This window comes from Esox lucius, chromosome 19, assembly GCF_011004845.1.
Source record: "Esox lucius isolate fEsoLuc1 chromosome 19, fEsoLuc1.pri, whole genome shotgun sequence".
Lineage (NCBI taxonomy): Eukaryota > Metazoa > Chordata > Actinopteri > Esociformes > Esocidae > Esox > Esox lucius.
This window is the reverse complement of record NC_047587.1, coordinates 9,118,212-9,140,542: the sequence shown is the minus strand read 5'-3', so window position 1 is coordinate 9,140,542 and position 22,331 is coordinate 9,118,212. Positions and strand designations below refer to the sequence as shown.

Sequence of the window (22,331 nt, the reverse complement as noted above, 5' to 3'; positions counted from 1 at the left end):
TGCTGTGTGCTTTGGGTCATTGTCATGTTGGAAGGTAAATCTTCTTCCCATTGGCAACTTTCTGGCAGAGAACAGCAGATTTTCCTCAAGACTTTGACAGTATTTTGCCCCATCCATTTCTCCTTCTATCCTGACAAGTGCTCCAGACCCTGTTGCAGAGAAACAACCCCATAACATGATATTACCACCTCCATGCTTTACTGTAGATATGGTGCTTTTTGGATGGTGAGATGTATTGGATTTTCGCCAGACAAATTGTTTGGCGTTGAGGCCAAATAATTACATTTTAGTCTGACCATAACACCTTTTTCCACGTGGCCTTAGAATCTTCAAGGTGCGTTTTGGCAAAGCTCAGTTGTGACTGCATGTGGCCTTTCTTGAGGAGTGGCTTTTTTCTTGCAACACTCCCATACAAGCCACATTTGTGGAGAATTTGGGATATTGTTGTCACATGCACACAATGACCACCCTTTGTCATGAATTCCTGCAACTGTTTCAGAGTTGCTGTAGGCCTCTTGGTAGCCTCTCTGGCCAGTTTCCTCCTGGCTCTTTCATCCAGTTTGGAGCAACGTCCTGACCCAGGGAGGGTCTGTGTTGTACCAAATACCTTCCACTTCTTAATAATTGACTTCACTGTGCTTCTAGGCACTGATAAAGCCTTTGAATAAATTTTTTATACATCTCCTGACTTGTGCCTGTCCACAACTTTATCCCGGAGATCTTTTGACAATGCCTTGCCACCCATAGTTGATTGTTTTCTTCAGTTGCACTACCAAGGACTGAAATGCTTCAGGAAAAGCTTGTTTCATGCTGAGCTAATCTAAATGACCACAGCTGATCTTGTAAAATGGCAAACTTTTTTCTTTTTCTTTTTCACATGATGTCTAGATGTGTGGACCTGCGAGCAGTTTTGGGGATTATCACTCAGGCCTGGCTGCAGAATGAAATGACAGGTGGCATTTCTTATAAATTAGGGGGCACATCTAATTCATTTGCAGTGTTTATGGGGGGAAAAAACTAGGGGGGCACACATTCTACCTGGAGGGGCACTGCCCCCTTTTGCCCCCCCCACCGTAATGACTCATGTTATTTCAGGTAATTGCTCAGTAATTCACCTAGCTCACTGAATGTAAAAGATCATAGAAGAGGTTAGCTTCTAAAAGGTATGTAAAGGAAATGTATTATATGATACAGCCTCCCTACTGTGTTACAGGACACATGAAGTGATTCCAGTATACCCAGTATTGTATATTTCTCACTAGTTCCTGCTGCACAAATAAAATATCACCACGACATAGTGTTAAGTTGTTTTACTTTTCAGACCTGATCCCACGTTTAATGGCAGACCCACTGGGATAGAAAATTATAGGTCCATCTGGTATCTTCTGCTTTATATTACTCCAATGTGGTTTAGTCATGAGTGTTATCCTACACTGGTCAGTTAGAAGGACCTGATGATATTTTGGATTTCCCATGTCTGGCTGGTGCAGTTCTGGATCACAAGGTTGTGTTCCATTACTTCTAAACATCTTTTTGTTTTTCTGTTCTTGAGTTCTTTTCCCTGGAAAAAAATAGTAAAATAAAGGTATTATTTTAAACATTGGACTTTTTTGGCTTAAAGGAAATCATATATGCTGTGTATACAGTCTAGGGAAGAGTTGCCTTTGCGAGTATACTGAATTAACTGTGATATTTACCTGTGTGAAGGACCAGAGAATGCCCATGCCCTTCTTCACAGCCTCCTTACAGTTGTAAAGATCAGGAACACTGTCTTCCCCACTGTCAGCCAAACATCTGTTGTCATTATACTTGTGGGACTTGATGCCACCAATGTAAAGCTCCCCTTTACTGGTGTAGTATGTGTGCTGATCAATCAAACAGATGAAGACAGAGCATTAGGATCTCTTTGAATACTGAGCAAAAGAGAAAGAGGATTGCTATCAGTTACCTGTGGGCCATAGTAGTAGCACTCATAGGCTATTGGTGTATGACCTGGAACAGGCCCTTGGTCAATACACCTGTTTGCATCCACGTTCTTCATCTACATGCAGAAGAAAGAGAGCAAATGTAAAGTGACGACAATGATGAGATTTCACTAAACATTTGGTTAATCTAGACTGATACCATTCAGAACTCTTAATTTCCCAACTGAATGATAGCCGTGGCTGCTCAATCAACCCCCTCAACAGAAAACATATTTATATCTTATTTTTTAAACTCTGTTGGCCTAAACACACATTTGAGAGTTAGAAAAGTAAAATATACAATTTAAAATGCTTTTTGTTTAGCATCCTCAGTTCTTAAGTGCCCTCCCATACTCATTTGGATACCGTATACACTAACAAACCCCATGGCAACAAAAGTACAATCACATGACATTTCTTGTAAAATGGCAAACTTTTTTTCTTTTTCTTTTTCACATGATGTCTAGATGTGTAGACCCGCGAGCCGCATGGTCCCCTTATGATCATCTGGCTCCTCGCCCCAAATTCGCCCCTTCCTGATTTAAATGCACATGAACTCCCACGGATACCGTACGATAGTGTTTCACCTTACGCAACTTGTTGATTTCTCACCAGCACTATGAGACTAGCTGAATCAGTGGAGCTAGTTTAGTGCCACAATGAAAATGGCCAAAAGAGAATTTTGAGAGCCAATGTTTTAAGAAACATACCCCTCCGTAGGCAACTATGTTTTCCCATGTTTCCAACTGAGGATACACATTGTCCAGGTACCACTTGAAGGGCCTACATTTCAGCTTTTCTCTGAGACTCTTCCTCTCGGACACGTCCCCAATATCTATTCCGTGATCCTACAGTTTTGACAGGGAGATAATGGTTCATTTCGTGTTTCCTGCAGAACTGTGGTTTTGTATTCCTGGATCTGATAAAACAGTTGCCAAACTTTTCATTGTTTCTTTTCATGAAGGAGAATTCATGTATTTTTGACCATGTGTATATTTCCATAAACTCATACCTTAATGGGAATGTTCCAGGCGAGATTTACATTACTTTTGTACTCGTCCATCCAGATCTCTGCTGCCCTCAGGGCGTTCCTCTTCACTGCCAAGCTCAGATTAGGCAGGTACGGCTTGTGACGTCTCTCAATGTGGGCAATTTTTGAACAAGGGATAATCTCTATACTGCCTCCGCACAGCCATATCTGAAAAACAGGGCAACTGTAAACATGTTGTTCACTAAAAACTATGCAAAGTCCCCCAGGGGCTAAATTAGATAGTGTGTATGACTGATTCATTTCTGTTTATTGCCATATCGACCAACCTTAGTGCCCAACAGGGAACATAGAGATGGCTTGAGGACTTAAAGATTAAAGGAATCAACTATTTTTATGTAGTCAAATAGGTGGAACTTCAACCTTCATCAGCTGAGCCTTTCTGATTACCTGGTTGGTTTATATATATTTCAACAACGCTGACGGAGAGATGACAGAAACAGTGTAGAATCAGTTGAGGAGACTAGACGGAGATGAGTGGAAAATAGTAATCAAAGACCAGGGAGAGCGCAGGAGTTTTGACAGAAGAAAGGTTTCTGGTAGGAGTATGGGTTCTTAATAACAATGTTCCATTTGCCGTAACTGATCACCCAAACACACCTATGGAGAGCAGGTGTGTTTTGGTTACTCGTGTGTCAGCTAAAGAGAAGGCACTTTGGGTAAAGAAGCTAGGCGATTTCCAGGAGGATAGTTCTGATTTATGGAAGGAGGCGCCATTCAGATGGGTTATCACTATGGCAATGTTTGACACAGATTTGCTCTAGGAATGTTTTTCATAGTTTGATTCGTGCATGTGGACAGATATAGGTAGAGAGTGGAAAGTCAATCAGTTCTGCAGACGTTCGTGGGTCAAAGGCCTACGCCTGTGAAACTGGGGTATGGTTTGCAATGAGTTTAAGCTGTTGCAGTAAGGCAAATGTAAACTATTGGCTTGTGGTCAGTGTTTGTTGACAAACTGCATATGCTCTGAGCAATTGTTTAAGTTGGTCGAATCTTTGGGTCACCAAGGCTCTAAAACTACATTTAGGAGCAACGTCCATGCCAACAAGCTGTTTGGGAATATTGTCAGAAGAAAGCCTTTACTCTCATGAGGACCAGACATGTGACCATAAAACAGTTCCAATAAAAGCTCCAATGATACATTTCCCTGCCCTAGAAATCTGTCAGACATGATGCACACCACCTAAGCTCCCCCCAGAGTGAAGTGCACCGTAGGCAGCTTAAATACTGTATTATTTTTGTCGCTGCTCACCCGGATGCCTAGCTCAACATTTTCCCCTCCATAAACTTTCATTCCACCATCGAGGCCTCCAATTTCTCCCAGGAATTTCCTGTCCACCACGAGGATTCCCATGACAGAGGGACTCCTGTTGATAGAAACAACAAAGAGTTAGAATGAACCCTCCATCCCCGCAACCCATTCCATTTGACTGGTCTTACTTACGTTCCTGGCAGTGACGGGTCTTTATGATTGTACCACTCAGGTCTGAAGGACTCATACATACACCACAGTGCCCAGTCGAAAGCATGGGCCGATGGGGGATATCGGACAACCTCCAGGTCATAGTAGTTCACCCTGTCAAACACAGGGGACACCACCACCGTCCTGTTTTCTTTGATACGAGTCAGAAGAGGCTCCGCCCTGCAAACATACAGCAGAGTCATGAAAAGTAACTGTTCCTGTGGATTAGCTGAACTGCTTTATTGTGAGGGACAAGTTTCACTGATATTCAACTTGATATGGTAGGTACTGGCACCATTCAGGGACAGTGTACATTCCCATATATTCTTACCACTCCTTGTGGACCTCGATGTGAGCATCTAGAATGGCAACTACATCTGCAGTAGCAGCTCTAAACCCAGAGTTGCGAGCTTGAGCTAAACCTAGGGATTCAGTGTGTTTTACAATGATTATTTGAAGACCGGGATTCTGCGCCTCAATGGATTTCACGTAGACCTCCAGATCCTTCTTCAGGTCATCTGATTTGTTTAGAAAAGGTAGAGGACAAATCAACTCACATCAAAGCTGTAATTGTACTATTAGTTGATTAGTATGGACTAGTATACACTGATGAGCCAAAATATTATATTATATGAATATTTTGATGAGCCAAAATATTATTATATTATATTAATATTTTTATGAGCCAAAATATTATTATCAAATATAAAGTTGGTCCTTCGCGTGCCACCAAAACAGCACCAATCCGCCAAGTCATGGACTCTACAAGACGCCAAGTGCCATCAGGGAATACCGTTGCCATGAGGGGGTGTAGCTGGTCTGCAACAATGTTTAGATAGGTGGCAAATGTCAAATTGACGTCCACATGAATGCCTGGACCCAGGGTTTCCCAGCAGAACACTGCTCAGAGCATCACACTCCCTCCACCGGCTTGTCATCTTCCCATAATGCATCCTGATGCCATCACTTCCCCAGGTAAATGGTGCACAAGTACACGGCCGTCCATGTACGGGACTCATCGGACCAGGTGACCTTCTTTCACTGCCCCACTCGTGTGCCCATTGTAGGTGCTTTCAATGGTGGACAGGGGTCATCATGGGCACTGTGACCAGACTGCGGCTACACAGCCCCAAACACAGCAGGGTGCGATGCATTGTGTGTTGTGGCACATTCCCCCCATAACCACCATTAAATCTTTCTGTGGCTTGTGCCACCCTCTGTTGGTTTGGAGCAGACAGGATAGCCTTCGTTGCCCAAGCACATCGATGATCCTTGGGCAACCCAACCCCTGTTGCTGGTTTTCCCTCCTCGGACCACTGTCGATAGGTACTCACCACTGCTGACCGGCAACACCCCACAAGCCTTGTCATTTCAGAAATGCTCTGACCCAGTCGTCTGGCCAGGTGGTGGTGTAAGACTTTACCCCTACCCATTTCTCCTGCATTGACTCTGAGAACTGGTTGTTCACTCACCATCGAATCTACACAGACCTTGACATGTGTCCTTGTTAGGATATGATCAATGTTATTCACTTCACCTGTGAGTGGTCATGATGTTTTGGCTCATCAGTGTATGCTGGTGATACGTACCATTGGAGCTGTTGTCGTCCACCAGAATGATCTCTTTAAGCAGGTGCCCAGGGGTTCGGTCGACAATGCTGTGGATGGCTCTCTTAATGATAGACAGGGCCTCATCCAGGTAAATCAGAACCACAGCAATACTAGGCAGCTCCTTAGGGTATTTCTTACTCATGCACCTGTTGAAGCAAACCATCAAACTTCTCTCTTGGATGTATATTAATACTAATTGTTGTCTGTTGGTTCAGTAACCTAAGCAATGTGTTGCCAGATCTTAGCATTAAAAACTATGTAGCAACAGACAAGCAATTGCAGTGAGCATGAGAAATAGAAAACTGATAACAGAGATTAGTGACATTACTTTGCTTCACGAGTGTCTGGGAGTGATCGGTTGAGAGGCAGGCGGTCACTGAGGAAAACGTTGTAGCCATATTTCTCAAACAAAGCCTGGGCCTCCTTCTGATCCTCCTCTGAGAGAGTCTTCCCCCAGCTCTTAAACAATGTCGAGTCGGGGAACAGTCTGGAGGCCTTTTTCTCCTCATTCTGGGGCTTGGGCTTTTGGTCATCTTGGTGTCTCTGCTCTGGCTTCAATTTGGCAAATGATGCCACAAACTTCTGGTCTTTAAATATCTCTCTTTCATCCATTAGCATCTTCTCAATAGCATTCTGCTTTGTTCAAATTTATTGAATGAATTGTCTGAGACAAAAGAAAAAGAGGTCTTGATTGTTTTCCTCAGAAATAGTCAACAATATTCACATTAATAATACTATTAATTACTAAACAGGTATGAGATTAGACTTTAAATCAATGCATATTCAGAGCCCAACCACATGTTGATTAAGTAAAATAAGTCTGTATAAAATAACACAAAGCTGGAGAGACATTAAATAATAATGTGGATGCCTTAAAACATTATTTATGGATCTTTTATGTCATTATATGTAATGTAAAATAAAAAGAATATATTCAGGAGAATATACTGAACATGTAGGCCTACATAACTCTCCAGGGACGTGCATCTTTGGTTGTATTGATTTAAAAAGTCTGAACTATAATACTGATTCAGCCACTTCAAAAAAAATGAAGAAAATGAAATAAATTACAATGCCATGAAAAGGTATTTATCTTCTGATTATCTAAACTTCTGCACTAAAAAATACATAAAATAAAAAATACAAATAAAACATCCAAATGCAGCATGAAGAAAAATTTATTCTTTCACAGGAAGATAAGAAATGGCTGATGGGTGTCCCTTTGGTTGATGCCTGGCAATGTGGGTGGATTGATGTCCTCCCCCGGGTAGGGCCCCCGTCTCAGTTCCAAGGTCTTACGCTGCTATATTATTGTGCTTTTCCTTCCCCACTAAGTTCTCCTTCTCCACTATAAATAGTTGTTGATATGAGGAACGCATTTACTGAATTTTTCCAGTCTCCTCCACATTTAAACTTTAGGAGGACAGGAGGTCCTGGTCCACACCTGCGGAGTACCAGGTTTGGGGGGCCCGTTGCTGTCCCTGTCCTTGTCCATCTGGTCATACTTCTGACCTAGTCTAAATTTAAAAAGACTCTGGATTCAGCCCAGATAAATGTATTAATTATTCCAATTGGACTCTTAATATCTCACCCGGCACAGCCAGAAGAGGACTGGTCACCCCTCTGAGCCTGGGTTCTCTCTAGGTTTCTTCCTAAAATTCGGCCTTCTTAGGGAGTTTTTACTAGCCACTGAAATTCAACACTACTGTTGTTTGCTCCTTGGGGTTTAAGGCCGGGTGTTTCTGTAAAAACACTTTGTGACAACTGCTGTTGTAAAAAGGGCTTTATAAATACATTTGATTGATTGATTGATAAAATTATAGACTAAAATCACAGACTAAAGACCTTTAGTCTGTGATTTTTTTAAATGAAATTATGCCTTTTTATGTTACATCTCATCCTGTGCAAAATCCAGAAGTGTTCAACTACCTTAGGGTTGTTTTCCGGCGTTTTAATATACTGAGAAAAACTCTAAATAAGTGTCACGATTTAGGGGAAAAGGCAGATACGGGAACAAAATGACGTTTATTAGTCAAGGGTTAATGATCGTAAATATACCGCAAAATACAGACGGTTAACAGGCTCTTCTACCTAAGCAGAAAAAGAAACTGGTACTGGCCAAAATAGATATCCTAGTAGAACTGGTGCACAGCGCTAGACACGGCTAGACACGGCTAGACACGGCTAGACACGGCTAGACACGGCTAGACACGGCTAGACACGGCTAGACACGGCTAGACACGGCTAGACACTCTACCAGCCAACAGACAGCGTGACATAGAGAAAATACTAGAAAATGAACTGGGGAGCTGAGGGAACATAAATACACAAGTGGGGAATGGGAATCAGGTGAGTATGGTAGAACGAGACAGTCCGCTACATTCAAGAGCGCCTCGTTGAGAGGGATAGAGAACGATGGCAACTAAAAGGCTCCGGGAGAGACTGTGACAACAAGTAAAACTATCTAGGTGATGAAATCAACACTATAGTTTACTGAGGTAATAAATAAATATTGCACAGTCCTACAAAGGTCTATGTAAATCCTTATTACTTCACACTGAAATTAGAACGCATATTCTGTAATATGGCGTAGATCAATTACACAAAAACAACATTAAGTCAATTTCAATAACTCTCGTTAACACAACTAAATGTGCTTGGGGCAGTGGTGAGCTCCGTAGGAGTTAAATAGGATGCAGGAACTGATAAAAAAAAAAATCTAAAGCAAAGATTTCTTTGTAGAATTCAAGATAACCGCCCGCTTGCTTAATTGCCTTGGTGATGACTGTGTTGTGAAGTGAAGCCAGGCAGTTACGGAATGACATTAGTGACATTACTGAGTTTTTATCTACCACCCTGTTTTCAAAAAGGTTGAGATGCTGTGCAAAATGTAGAGAAAAACAGAATGCAATGATGTGCAAATCATTTGAAACAAAGACAGCATATCAAATGCTCAAAAGGAGAAATTTTATTGTTTCTTGAAAAACATATGCCCACTTTGAATTTGATGCCAGCAACATGTTTCGAAAAAGCTGGGACAAGGGCAACAAAAGACTGGAAAAGTTGTGTTATGCTAAAAAGAAAAACTTGTGGAACATCTCACAACTAATTAGGTCAATTGGCAACAGGTCAGTAACATGTTTGGGTATAGAAGGTGCATCCCAGAGTCTTTCATAAGTAAAGATGGGGAGGGGTTCACTACTCTGTGAAATACTGCACCAGTAAATAGTACAACAATTTAAGAATAAAGTGTCTCAATGTAAAATTGAGTTTGGAGATCTCATCATCTATGGTACATAATATAATAAAAAGTTTGAGAGAATCTGGAGAAATCTCAATACACAATGGACAAGGCCGAAAACCAATATTGGATGGCTGTGATTGTCGGGCCCTCAGACAACATTGCATTAAAAACATACAGGATTCTGTATTGGACATCACTGCATGGGTTCAGGAACACATCCAAAAACCATTGTCTGTGAACACAGTATGTCGCTGCATCCACAAATGCAAGCTAAAACTGTGCCATGCAAAGACGAAATCATACATAAACAAGATCCAGAAACGCCACTGCCTTCTCAGGGCCTGAGCTCATTTAAGATGTACTGAGACAAAGTGGAAAACTGTCCTGTGGTCTGATGATTCAGAAATATTAATTATATTTTGGGAATCATGGACTCCTCGTCCTCTGAACTAAGGAGGAGAGGGCACATCCGGCTCGTTATCAGAACACAGTTCAAAAGCTGGCATCTGTGATGGTATGGGGGTGCATTAGTGCATATGGCATGGGTGACTTTACCAAAATATATTCAAGTTACAGTTAAATAATGAATATGGGCTTAAAGTGGAATCTCTCATCTTTAATCTTAGGGTATTCACATCCAAATTTGAAGAAGGAAGGGAATTACTGTTCTTTAATATGTAACGCCCTCTTTTTCATTGACTCAAAAGCTGTTTCATAGACAGGTGTGGGCTATTCCTTGGTTATTTCTTCATCAATTAAGCAGGTAAAATGTCTGGAGTTGATTCCAGGTGTGGCATTCACATTTGAAAGCTGTTGATGTGAACCAACAACATATGGTCAAGGGAGCACTCAATGCAAGTGAAACAGACAATCTTTAGGCTACAAAAAAAATCCATCCAAGAGATATCAGGGCCATTAGGAGTGGCCAAATCAACATTTTGTTACATTCTGAGAAACAAAAAACAACCTGGTGAGTTCTGCAACACAAAAAGGCCTGGACATCCATGGAAGACAACAGTGGTGGATGATCGTAAGATCCTTTCCATGGTAAAGAAAAACCCCTTCACAACATCCAGCCAGGGGAAGAACACTCCAGGAGGCAGACATATCATTGTCCAAGTCTACCATAAAGATTAGACTTCACAGGATGCATGGCTTCCAATAGCACTGGGTCACTAGTGTTTATTGATGATGTGAGAGAAGCAGCCGGATTAATTCTGAAGTGTGTAGGGATATATTGTCTGCTCAGATTCAGCCACATTCTTGGAAGTTGATTGGACGGTGCTTGAATTTACAGATGGAAAATGACCCAAAACATACTGTGAAAGCAACCCAGCTTTAAGGCAAAGAAAGGCAAAGAAGTGGAATATTCTGCAATGGCCGAGTCAATCACCTGATCTCAACCCGATCTAGCATGCATTTCACTTTCAGACCAGGTACATCCCTACATGGCAAGGATATTCCCTGATGGCAGTGGCCTCTTTCACCAGGATAATGACAAAACCTTTTGTTCAACCCCTTGAATTAAAGCTGAAAGTCTGCACATCAATTGCATCTCGGTTGTTTAATTAAAAATACATTGTGGTGGATTTATGAAATGCATTTATAATTCCAACATTTCCCCCAACCCAATGAAACTTAGATGGAAATAATCAACTGACTTAGATTCAGGGACACCTGCTCTACCATCAACATCCTTTAGTTTGGCTATTTTTAAATTTTGGACATTATTACTAGTTTATAAATACATTTTTCATAAATTCTGTTCAATAGCTCGGACCCAATAAAACTTATATGGAAATATAAAGGATGTTGATGGTAGAGCAGTTGGTTATTTCAACAGACGTTTTATTGGGTCAGAGCAATTGAGAGTTCTCTGAATTAAAATGTTTTAATTAATAATAAATAATTTCCTTAATTATAAGACTGAATTATGTTAATGGTAGGGCAGTTGTCCCTTATGGTCTATTATAGAAGTTACCTTGGGTCTCATGTACTGACCTTTATTTTAATAATAGGCAATCAAAGTATTTTGACCTATACTTTTTTATATAATACAAAACAATAACCATGTAAATGTTAGGGCACAGAATTCTGAGCTCTTTATAGTTGTTTTGATTAGTCTATTTTTTTTATTGGTTGCAATGCAATTGGCGTTTCTCAGTAAAACTACATTCAATATGTACTTTCAACACTCTCCCTTAACGGAAAATACACGGAGAATCTGCCATGGACATGACTGTAACGTCGTCTTTTAAAAATGTAACGCAACAGAGAAAACAGGGAGTGTTGCTTGTTCGCTTTCGCCAGCAGATCAGATTCAGAATATTTAACTCCTGTCTTTCTTGTAGGTTTCGTTGAGGTATAGACGATCAAATCCCGAATCTCGATTATAAAGCAGTGCGATGAGCGCGTTCTCACAATATGACCAATCGCAAACATGGACAAGTCTACTAGAGCCGCATATTTAATTCACAAGGAGCAAACAATCATTTTAGAGATATATGAAGAATATACATATATAAATTGCAAATTGCCGACTGTATAAATGCCGTAAGTTACAAGGCTAATAATTATCACTGCCCCATCTTATAAAGTACAATAAGATCTGACTATTACAAATGTGCACTACATTAAATTAATGTGTTGCTTAGATGAATTCTTATGGCGTGTAAAACAATTTTTGCCGAATTCCTACAGTTGCAACCCTGGCAGTGTTAAGCGTCTTGGGAACAAATAAATAAATATATCAAGTGAAACATCAATGTGCATTTGAAAGGACTCCGTGGTGGAGATACAGATAGTCCAACAGTGCAACGTGACACCTGTGCAGTGTGAATATTTCTATTTGTGCTAAAAAGGAATTACTGATTTTCCTTAAAACCATTGGTGTACATATAAGCTGGCGATGTACCAGTATGACCAAACAATATCCTTATTTTTCTTTTATCTGAAAGTTGATGCTGTGGAATGACTTGCTATTAACAAAATCGCCTTCACTCTCATCCAGCTATGCTGTTATCGGAATATGGGTGCAATCTATGGCACCGATCCCTGTGGAGAGTCCAATGAAAAGAGTATGTTGCATTTAATATACAACAGTAAACGTCACAGGGTCTACATTATTTATAGATGAAGTGGTCAACATACGTTATTGTCTACCTGCTATTTCCTAAAAGCCCTATTTAATAGACTGCGTGGAAGGATCTGTTAGAGCAAGAATCCCCTTACGAATTGCACAGCATACCGTGTTCTCCGCATCACAGCATAGACAAAACTACCTGTAGCAAAAAAACAAGTGAACCACAGTCGTGACCTTGACATCCCAGGGTCCACCTGAAGTTAGCGAGCTAACCCCAAATTCTGCTTCGTACTATTGGCTTCTAGTTGTATATCCAGTATCGAATATCAAACCAACTTTACCTCGATACCGAACATAACGTTTTGGGCTGTAACGCAAATATGGCCTCATCGTGTAAGTAATTAACTTTTAAATGACTATCTATTGAGTAGGCTATATAATGAAAATATCTAATACATGACCATTTGATAAGGCAACAATCAATAGGTCTACAACATCATAAAGTGCTACACAGACCATTGCCCTACAACCACATATAGGCCTATAAGCCGTTTATTAACGAGCTAAAGGTCGGTGCGTGCGTGTTGCTTTTGTCCAGTGCTATAAAAAAACAGATTTCTGGCTAAATGTTTTAAGTTTGCTTGTATATGTATGTAGCTTACATTCAGCCTAAAATAGGCTATATTATTGGGCTGTATTTCAAAATAACTGTTGGTAATCTAATGATAATTTAATTAATTCAAATGTGATATTTGTCAGAAAGAAGCCGAATCACAGCTTCATTTACTGGCTTTCATTCGTGAACTAATATTTAGGACAGGTTTGAATGCATATATACAATTATTCTGCTTATGGTGTGTGTGTGCGTATATACTTGGTATATTAAAAAAAATTTTGTAGCCTAACTTTAAAACCAGCTGTTCACTTGTGTGAACAAGAAATGGATAGGTATACGAAGTACATCAGTTATAAATATACAGTATTGTGCAAAAGTCTTAGGCATCTGAAAGTCCAACTAAAGCCATTTATTTGGGTAGTAAGTGTTTATTAATATATTATGTATCTTTTACAAATAAACACTGCCCAAAATAATGGCTTTAGTTTGACATTCAGGTGCGCAAGACGTTTTCCCAGCACCATATACATATTATATATTTATATCAATATTATCCAGACAGTCTCTGTTATATAAGCACCGGTAACACTTCTAAAACCAGGGCAAAAACTCGTCGCACAAAATCGTAATGGGTATGAAATCTTACTCTACTATTCTGAATAAATCTAAATTACTTATTCTGCAACCACAACAATACCCTAATAGCTAAAGCAAGTCCCATTACTTAATTTTAAATTACCACTCACATATTTTGTTGATGCTACTCTCCAAGTCTGAAAATTTCCTTGCAATTTCAATAGTTATGTCTTCCTTGGTATACACGGTCTTTTCGTTGGGAGTTTTTCTCAAAACCACAGATATGCCAAAATAGCTGATGAATAAAATACAACCCAGATAAATGAAAAGACGTTTCCACCATAAAGACCTCATTTTCATACTGATTCCGCTTTTCATGGGCCCATAATAAAAAAGCGATGGCTGTCTTTAGCTGGGCTGGGCGACCAGGATAGGTTCAAGGTCCGCATATTGTTCATTCACTGGTTCTTGTATGGCCAGTAGAAAAAGCCATACATTTAATATATGCTATTTGTGGTGGAGGTAAACTTAAGTTTAATCAGTTTAACACAATGCTTAATGGTGTCTAGCAAAATATAAAAACTTGACGTGATGTCAGTGCATGACAAAATGATCTAATGTCATGATACTATACCGGCAGTATCATATATCAACTTGCAAACATTTCTAAAAACATGTTTTTGCTTGGTCATTATGGGACACAGGTGTGTTTTATGGAGAGAAGAAATTCAGTGTTTTATGGAACTTTCGCACCTTTTCGAAATGAGCATAGAGGTAATCGCAAATTGATAAATCGGGTAAAGCGGACACGGTGCCCCTGTCCTCATTTAATATATTAAGGGTGTGTTTATTATAGCCTAAATCTGATAATTAACCATTTGTCATACTCACAAAATCAGCGCAGTTACAGAACACTCTTTCACTGGCGGTTAACCTATAGTAACGGCAGAGCTTGCACTTCTCAAGGACTTCCGCTCTTGGCTGAAACGCAAAAGATAGGCTATTCTGTGATTCACTCAGATTTTACTCAAGCAGAATGAAGAATGGTTAATTATCGATTTCAGGCTATAATTTATGCTGAAAGCTGTCAATTCATAGGTTGATGATCTTCACACCCACATTGTTCCAGTAGTTCGGTCTTCACTCAAGTGTTGTCTGGCAAACGTAAACAGTCTTGTATATACATTTTGTGCAGCCCATTTATGGCAGTCCACAAATGGAAACGTCCTTGTAACCTCTTCCAGACTCATGGGTATCAAACTCTCTTCTATGACAGAGCTTTTGAATATTATATTTTATTTATGTACAGAATAATTATCATTGACAGCATTAGAGGATCTGCCTGGTGTTGGGCGTTCAGCCAGAGGTCTTAATAGCTAACAGTCTTGGCCGGCTTGGTATCCAGCTCAGCCTCCAGGAAGCGGAAGCGACGGTGGCGACGCAGAACCTCGATGGCCTTCTGCTCCACAGTGGCAGGGACGATGCCCAGGTCTTCCAAGCCAGGAAGCCCTGGATACTTCATATCTGTGGTGTGGAACTGAAACAAAACATTCATATTTTCTAACAAATCCAAAAGTAAGACAATTTTTTCATCTAATGCCACAGAATTGTAACTTAATGTGTATTAAATCTGCTTTCCTATTAAGGTGATCATAATTGGCCATAGGAGATGCGTTTACTTACCCGGTCTACTTTGTCAGGAGTTGTCCAAGGCTCAAATGGGTTCATTGCAAAGAAGCGTGCAACAAGACTGAAACGAGAGTCACCGACATGTTCACTATACGGTATCTGAGAGGACAGCCTTGCTGCAGTTCCAGACATCCTGGTGTAACTAAGTTAAAAAGTGTTTAGCAAGCAGGACTGGTGAATGGTATGTACTCACTGATACAGAGGGCGTGGGAGTGGATAAGGCACAAAGGGTCTGTGTGCCACAGCATATAAATACTCCACCAGATCATGAAGGAGATAACGGTTCGGACTGTGTTGAGGGAAAACCAAACCCATGATTACAAGACAAACAAAATTTAGAGAAAAACTCACAGCACCCAACCGATGCATCTGAAATACAGATCCTTTTAAACAGTGGATGTTACATGTATTCACGCCTGATTTGTCTTTTTAAAACAGATTTTGGTGACAATTTATACATAGACACCTCCCTTAATAACTGAGGAAAAAGAAAAACACTAATAGAAATGCTGAGCTATATTGTATGCGACAGAAAAAAGGAAATTATATTTTACATGAATACAATTGTTCAGAGAAAGAGGACTTCTGAAGACCCTTATAGTTAATACCAAAATAAAATAATTGGTCCCATATTCTTGCAACTCTTTTTGGAAACTTTTTGGATACATTTGCGGTTGGTTTCAGATTTTGTGCCCAAAAAAAATGTAAGTTAAATCATGTAACGGTGCCATTTTGGAATCAGTTCACTTGCAAATAAAACATTTCGGAACTTGGTAAAATCCTTTTTTTTTTTTTTAACTGTAAATGGTTTGCATGATTTGGGTGTATTATATTAATAATATTATCATAATTATCCATTTCAAATCAATGCAATTAATTTCATTTTCTGCCCTAATTGAATCCTTACCCAACTAGCGCGTATGTCTTCCCATTGGCATCAGGGTCTTTGATGGCATTGATGATAGCCTTGGCCACATCCACCACCTGAAAACGACAGAAGTAGATTAAATAATGCATTACTAGGTGTGATTAAAATTACTAAAATACTTGAATGTCAGTGGAAGAAAACATTTTATATTAATCAAAAACAAAACATGAATATACCCAGATTAGATACAGCACATTCTTACTACATTAGATTAGTCTTCAGTACATGATGGAATCACCTTTGGCAGCGATTAGATTTGAGAGTCTATTTTAGCTTGCTTATCAATTATTCTTTCCAAAATTATTATTCTTTTAAGTGTGGCGTTAGCTATTTAAGTCCTCATGTGGTGACATCAATGAGCAAATTCCTTCCTGACCTGCAGCCCAGTTCAGAAGTACGACTGCATCTTTGCTGTGTCTGAGTGTTTTAACATGTCACCCAGAGCACTTACACACTCGGATTTGTTTATTGTAATGTACTTTAATCTGGGATTTTAATTCTTATTGAGGGACCTTACATATCCTGTATGTATGGAGGACAGAGGAGATTTAACTTGTGATTTAAGCACATTTTTATTTAATTTATTGTGGCTTTCCTAAGCCAAGGTGAGTGCTTAACAGCTACAGTATAGTTATTCAGTTTTTGTTTGTATGCCAACCTAGCCCACTTTATAATGCAACAAAATATGAAAAACATCCAAAGTTGGTGACTGAGCGCTCATTCAGTCCAATAAATGATCTCACTGAAGCTGTGAGGTTTCTCGAGGACAGAAACACTTACATGGACAGGCTGCTTCACCGTCGACTTCCCCATGCCGATGAGGGGCACAGCTCTTCCAAACCAGCGCATGTCTATGCATCAAAGGGACAAAACTGGGTAGTCATCACATTCTAAATGATAGTGCATTTCATTTCATGACCACTTGTTGCTTTTAGATCACATGTTTACATATTTAGACAATAAGCCAAAAACGTACACAGCCGGTCAACAGATATAGAACATCTAAATGTTTATAGTTTTTATTAAAATTCACAGCTTATACTCTGCAATTGGAGAAAAAATAAATCATGGAATCGTTTTAAGTTAAGTTATACATTTTCTACTCATCAAAGTAGCACCCTTTAATACCCCAGGGAAGCATCTTTTCTAATTTTGCCATCTTAGCAATGGCTTTCTTCTGCCACTTGTCAGCAAAAGTTAAGACTCCTGTAATAATTAGCATCAACTTTCAAGGCTTAATTCACTTCCACTGCTGCAGAACAGTTGCAAGTTGTAAACCTATTGCTTTTAAACAGGCCTTTTTCATAACTTTGGTAACTTATGTTTTGTAATTTGAACATTTCAGGTTATGCACTGGCCTTGAACTACTTAAATTTCAATAAAAATTGGAGTAATTGTGGTATTCTAAGTCTTTTGACAGGTAGTGTACATTCAACCATAAACTGCTATGTTTCACAGTTTGCTCTCCAAAAGTCAATACAGGCGGTGTAATCATGCCAACAAACACATTCTGCTATGTGGATATCAATTAATTAGACTTATTATTAATATTAAAAGTAAATAAAATAAAAGTTAATATTATATTTTTCTTAAACACAAAGCTACAGAGAAATGAACTATATTCTCTGCTTACTGGCAAAATGGTTGAAGAATTTGTCCTCCCTTCCAAACATCTCAGAGGGCTTCATGATGACGGCGTCAGGGAATTCATCTCTCACAGCCATCTCACCCACTGCCTGCAAAGTAACAACACACATTACAGCCAGAGAAGCCATAAAGATAAACCGAAAACGGTTTCACAGAGTCAGTATGGGCCAGCACCTTGTTCCTGAGGTATTTGGAGGAGCTGCGAATGTCAGCATTGAGGTGAGACATGTGGATCAGCTTTGTGATACCGGCCTCCCGAGTGGCCTTGGCTATCCGTTGCGGGATTCCCACATAGGTTTCCTCAAAGGGGAAATTCCTTTAAACACAGATGGAAGAGAGCACGGAGTACAGTCAAGTACAGCCGACATTTTGTAAAAAGTCACAACACCAATCAACACTCAATGTGTCATTTCAAAAGTGGCTGGAGAACAAGCTCAAAACAAGGGTCACTGCCCAAATATTTATGAACCACACTGCATACATGTGCATAATGGTGGAATTCTTAGCTGCACCGTGAACTAAACCAAGATCCACTGGTGTAGCAAAGATAGGCAGATTTATTTATGGAGTAATAGAGCAACACTGGGTGAATGTTCAACAACAATTTTTTTACTTGAGCCATACTTCGTCTCCCACTCTCGTCCCACCAGGTTGATGACCACATTGGAGTGAGCCAAAGCATCGCTGATGGAATCCTTGTTCCTGGCATCCCACTCCTGAAACATACAAATATGAATATGAGAATGAAGTGGCATGAAGACATGAGGGTTGCTTGGCATAAAAAAAACTAACTTTAGCTGACACGAAAAGACAAAGGACTTGAAAGTCAAATGGTTTGAGATCACTTTTTATTTTTTACCATAAAGATGATCTGTCCAAGATCCCCCATGGGCCTGAGGTACATTAGGTCATACTGGTCACAACGGTGAGGAATCACAATCTGAGAACCCATACGACCTGAAAAAAACAAAGACAGAACCCTTAAACAAATCCCTGCCCAATAGAAAACAGTTGCGTAAACAGAGGAAAGTCACATGACAAAACAAACGCCTGTATCCATCCCAACCACACACAGACACCCGTAGAGACACAACCACGTACTGCAATAAAGCCGTTGTCGATAGAAACGTCATCATGTGTGGGACTGATTCTGGCACTGAAAACTCACCCAGGCGGTTGACTACATATCTGCCCAAAAACCCAGTGGCTCCAAAGACTGTGGCTGCTACCCCACTGAAGGAGGAACGACCCCCTTTGCCCCTGGGGATGACAGCATGATGCACCTTCCTCTGCTGGACAGTAACAGGGTTGGTTGACAGTACCACAGGGGAGCAGGAAGCTGCAGCTGGGAGCAGTACAGAGGAGAAAGGTGGTGTAGCTGGCTGCTCTGGTCATATAATCCGGATTGTGGTCAAATAACCCAGACAAACAAACCTTTTAACTTTAAGTTTCAGTCACTAGGATACAATTATGGCCCATTAATTTGGAAAATCAATATTAATAAACACTGTCTGTGTATATACGAGTTTGTTTAGTTAGCTGTCTGACATGTAAGCTAGGTACGGTCAGTACAGTTGGAGCTGGGCCTGGGGTACCTAAACTTATTTCCGTTTAAGTGATGCACATTAATAAATAGATTGACAATGACTAACAACATAGATATACAAGAGTCATGACTGTCTTTTTACCTAGCAATTGTTATTATGACATGGTAGGGTCCTATAGTATACATTTGCATTCTTCTGGCTAGCTTGCTAGCAAACGCAACTAACTAGCTACCTTAGGTCATAGGACAAACATGTTAAAAGGGTGGCGATGTGACTTATTTTGTGTAGGTTTCACATAATTTCCACTATATCTCAACGTTCCACTTATCAGAGCATTCTAACACGATAAATGGTTGGTTTTTTTGTATTACTCACTAGAAAACCTGGAAAGGACACTCGCAGGACGGCTAACGACCGCAGTCGCCATGTTTCTTCTCTGAAAGCGCGTATTGCTACGGTAAGGCTGAAGGGTTAAAAGCGACTCAAACGCAAAACTCAAGTCTCTGTAGCTGTGTAAAAGCAGAATGATTTTTTTTTTTCTTTCAGACTGAAAGGAATATAATTTTAACAAATATAATGCTTTCAGTCTATATAACGCTATATTGTAACCAACCCAATCCAAGAAACCCACCCCCCCCACATATACAAAAAATGAAAACCAACAACTCATCACTGTGAACTTTATACATATATATCAGGTTAGCTGTACCTTTATACACACACAAAGACAGACTCACTGGTATCTACTTAATTCTCTGATTAAGCAAAACTCCCAACAGCCATTTCAGTTAGCTGCAACCAATGACTGTAATGAATTGCTTAATATTCTTAAGCTTGACACGTTCGTCTCAAAGAACCCGAAAAAAGGAGAGATATATTTGGGGAGGGAAATGTGGAAAGAGGATATGAACCCCTTTGTCAAAAGGTTTAGGAGAGAAGAATGGGAAAAAGATAAAAAAGGTGAAAACTAATGGACCTAGCACCGACTTTTACTTGCACAAATTGGTGACAGTCAGAGAGGTTAGAGGAAAACCAGGAAAGTGCAAGACCTGTTACACCAACACCAGTCAGACGTTCCATGAGGATTGGATGGGAGATTGTATCAAGGGCTGCACTAAGGTCGAGGAGGGCGAGGATAGACAGCAGGCCTGAGTCGGCTGCATGAAGGCCATTGGTGATGTTGACTAGGGCTGCTTCCGTTCAGTATTTGGAACGGAAACCAGACATGAATAATTCATGGAGGTTGTTGGAGTTGAGATGGGTTTGCAGTTGCACGGCCACCACAATCTCCAGTGTTTTAGAGAGGAAGGAAATATTCGAGATGGGATGATAGCTGTTCATGATATCTGGGGAAGCATTCGTTTTTTTAGGATCGGGGTCACAGCAGCAATCTTCAAACTGGAAGGTACCACTACTGTGGTGAGAGAGGAGTTAATTACACCAGTGAGTAGGGGGGAAATGGAGAAAAGACCTGCTTTAACAAGGCTGGTGGGGAGAGGGTTTGGATTTGGAGATCAGTTCAGTGATAGAGATTTCAGTAGGCAGGGTGAAGTCAGAGAGGCAGGTGGAGTAGACTTGGCCTCTTGATGTATTCATCCAGGACAGGTTGTCAGCAGGTTGATTGAGAGGTGGTAATTGTTGATTGATGTTATGGATTTTGGCACTGAAATAGTTTAACAAGGTTTTGCACATTTTGGGCGAGTGGTCGTTAGGGAGGTTGTAGTGAATGTTTGATTGTGGAAAAGAGGACGTATAGAGTTTTTGCCTGAGTTAATATTGTGTAATAGGATGTTCTTGCAGATGAGCAGGCGGTTTTGATTTTATTGTTTAGGAGTTTTTGTACTCTTGAAAGTGGGGTTATAGTCCTGAGTTCTTGTAGGCTCGCTCAAATAACATAAAATTGATCAGAAATAGACTGTAGACACTGTTAATGTTGTAAATGACTACTGTAGCTGTAAACAGACGATTATTTTATGGAGTATCTTCATAGGCGTACAGGGGCCCATTATCAGCAAACATCAGTCATGTGTTCCAATGGCATGCTGGGATTGTTAATCCAAATTCATCGTTTTAAAAGGCTAATTGATCATTAGAAAACCCTTTTGCAATTTTGTTGTCTATTCCATGTGAGAAATTGCCAAGAAACTGAAGATCTTGTATAATGCTACTGTACTACTCCCTTCACAAAACTGCACAAACTGGCTCTAACCAGAATAGAATGAAGGAGGCCCCGGTGCCCAACTGAGCAAGAGGACAAATACATTAGAGTGTCTAGTTTGAGAAACAGACACCTCACAGGTCCTCAAAATGGCAGCTTCATTAAATGTTACCTGCGATACACACGTCTCAACGTCAACAGAGAAGAGGTGACTCCGGGTTGCTGGCCTTCTAGGCAGAGCCATATCTCATCCTGGTAAGAGAGGATAAAGATGGACAAAAGAACCCAGACACTGGACAAAGGAAGATTGGGAAAAAGTTTTATGGATAGACAAATCTAAGTATGAGGTGTTCGGATCACAAAGAACATTCGTAAGACACAGACCAAATGAAAAGCTGCTGGAAGAGTGCTAGACGCCATCTGTCAAGCATGGTGAAGGCAATGTGATGGTCTGGGAGTGCTTTAATGTTGGTAAAGTGGGAGATTTGTACAGGATAAAAGGGATCTTGAAGAAGGAAGACCATCACTCCATTTTGCAACGCCATGCCATACCCTGTGGATGGCGCTTGTTTGGAGCCGATTTCCTCCTTCAACAGGAAAATGACCCAAAGCACAGCTCCAAACCATGTAAGAACTATTTAGAGAAGAAGCAGTCAGCTGGTATTCTGTCTGTAATGGAGTGGCCAGCACAGTCACCGGATCTCAACCCTATTGAGCAGATGTGAGACCAACTAAAAATCATTATTTCTAACCTTGTCAA

The 22,331-nt window shown here is 40.2% G+C and overlaps 2 protein-coding genes across 2 annotated transcripts; both read right to left on the bottom strand.

Annotated features, from left to right (window-relative positions):
- Positions 1-1,295: 1,295 nt before the first annotated feature.
- Positions 1,296-14,045, bottom strand: LOC105018236 (probable polypeptide N-acetylgalactosaminyltransferase 8). The gene is made up of 11 exons (XM_010883513.2): positions 13,773-14,045; positions 6,413-6,748; positions 6,064-6,230; positions 4,806-4,992; positions 4,457-4,654; positions 4,265-4,379; positions 2,977-3,162; positions 2,675-2,812; positions 1,949-2,041; positions 1,698-1,865; positions 1,296-1,561 (listed from the first exon to the last, which is right to left on the bottom strand). Exons 2-11 carry the CDS (start codon positions 6,700-6,702, stop codon positions 1,442-1,444), a joined length of 1,662 nt encoding a protein of 553 aa, XP_010881815.2. The 5' UTR covers positions 6,703-6,748; positions 13,773-14,045; the 3' UTR covers positions 1,296-1,441.
- An 836-nt stretch (positions 14,046-14,881) lies between these two features.
- Positions 14,882-19,893, bottom strand: ndufa9a (NADH:ubiquinone oxidoreductase subunit A9a). The gene is made up of 11 exons (XM_010883512.3): positions 19,789-19,893; positions 19,035-19,211; positions 18,726-18,823; positions 18,491-18,582; positions 18,041-18,182; positions 17,853-17,955; positions 17,000-17,070; positions 16,199-16,275; positions 15,485-15,580; positions 15,286-15,352; positions 14,882-15,139 (listed from the first exon to the last, which is right to left on the bottom strand). Exons 1-11 carry the CDS (start codon positions 19,838-19,840, stop codon positions 14,972-14,974), a joined length of 1,143 nt encoding a protein of 380 aa, XP_010881814.2. The 5' UTR covers positions 19,841-19,893; the 3' UTR covers positions 14,882-14,971.
- Positions 19,894-22,331: the final 2,438 nt, after the last annotated feature.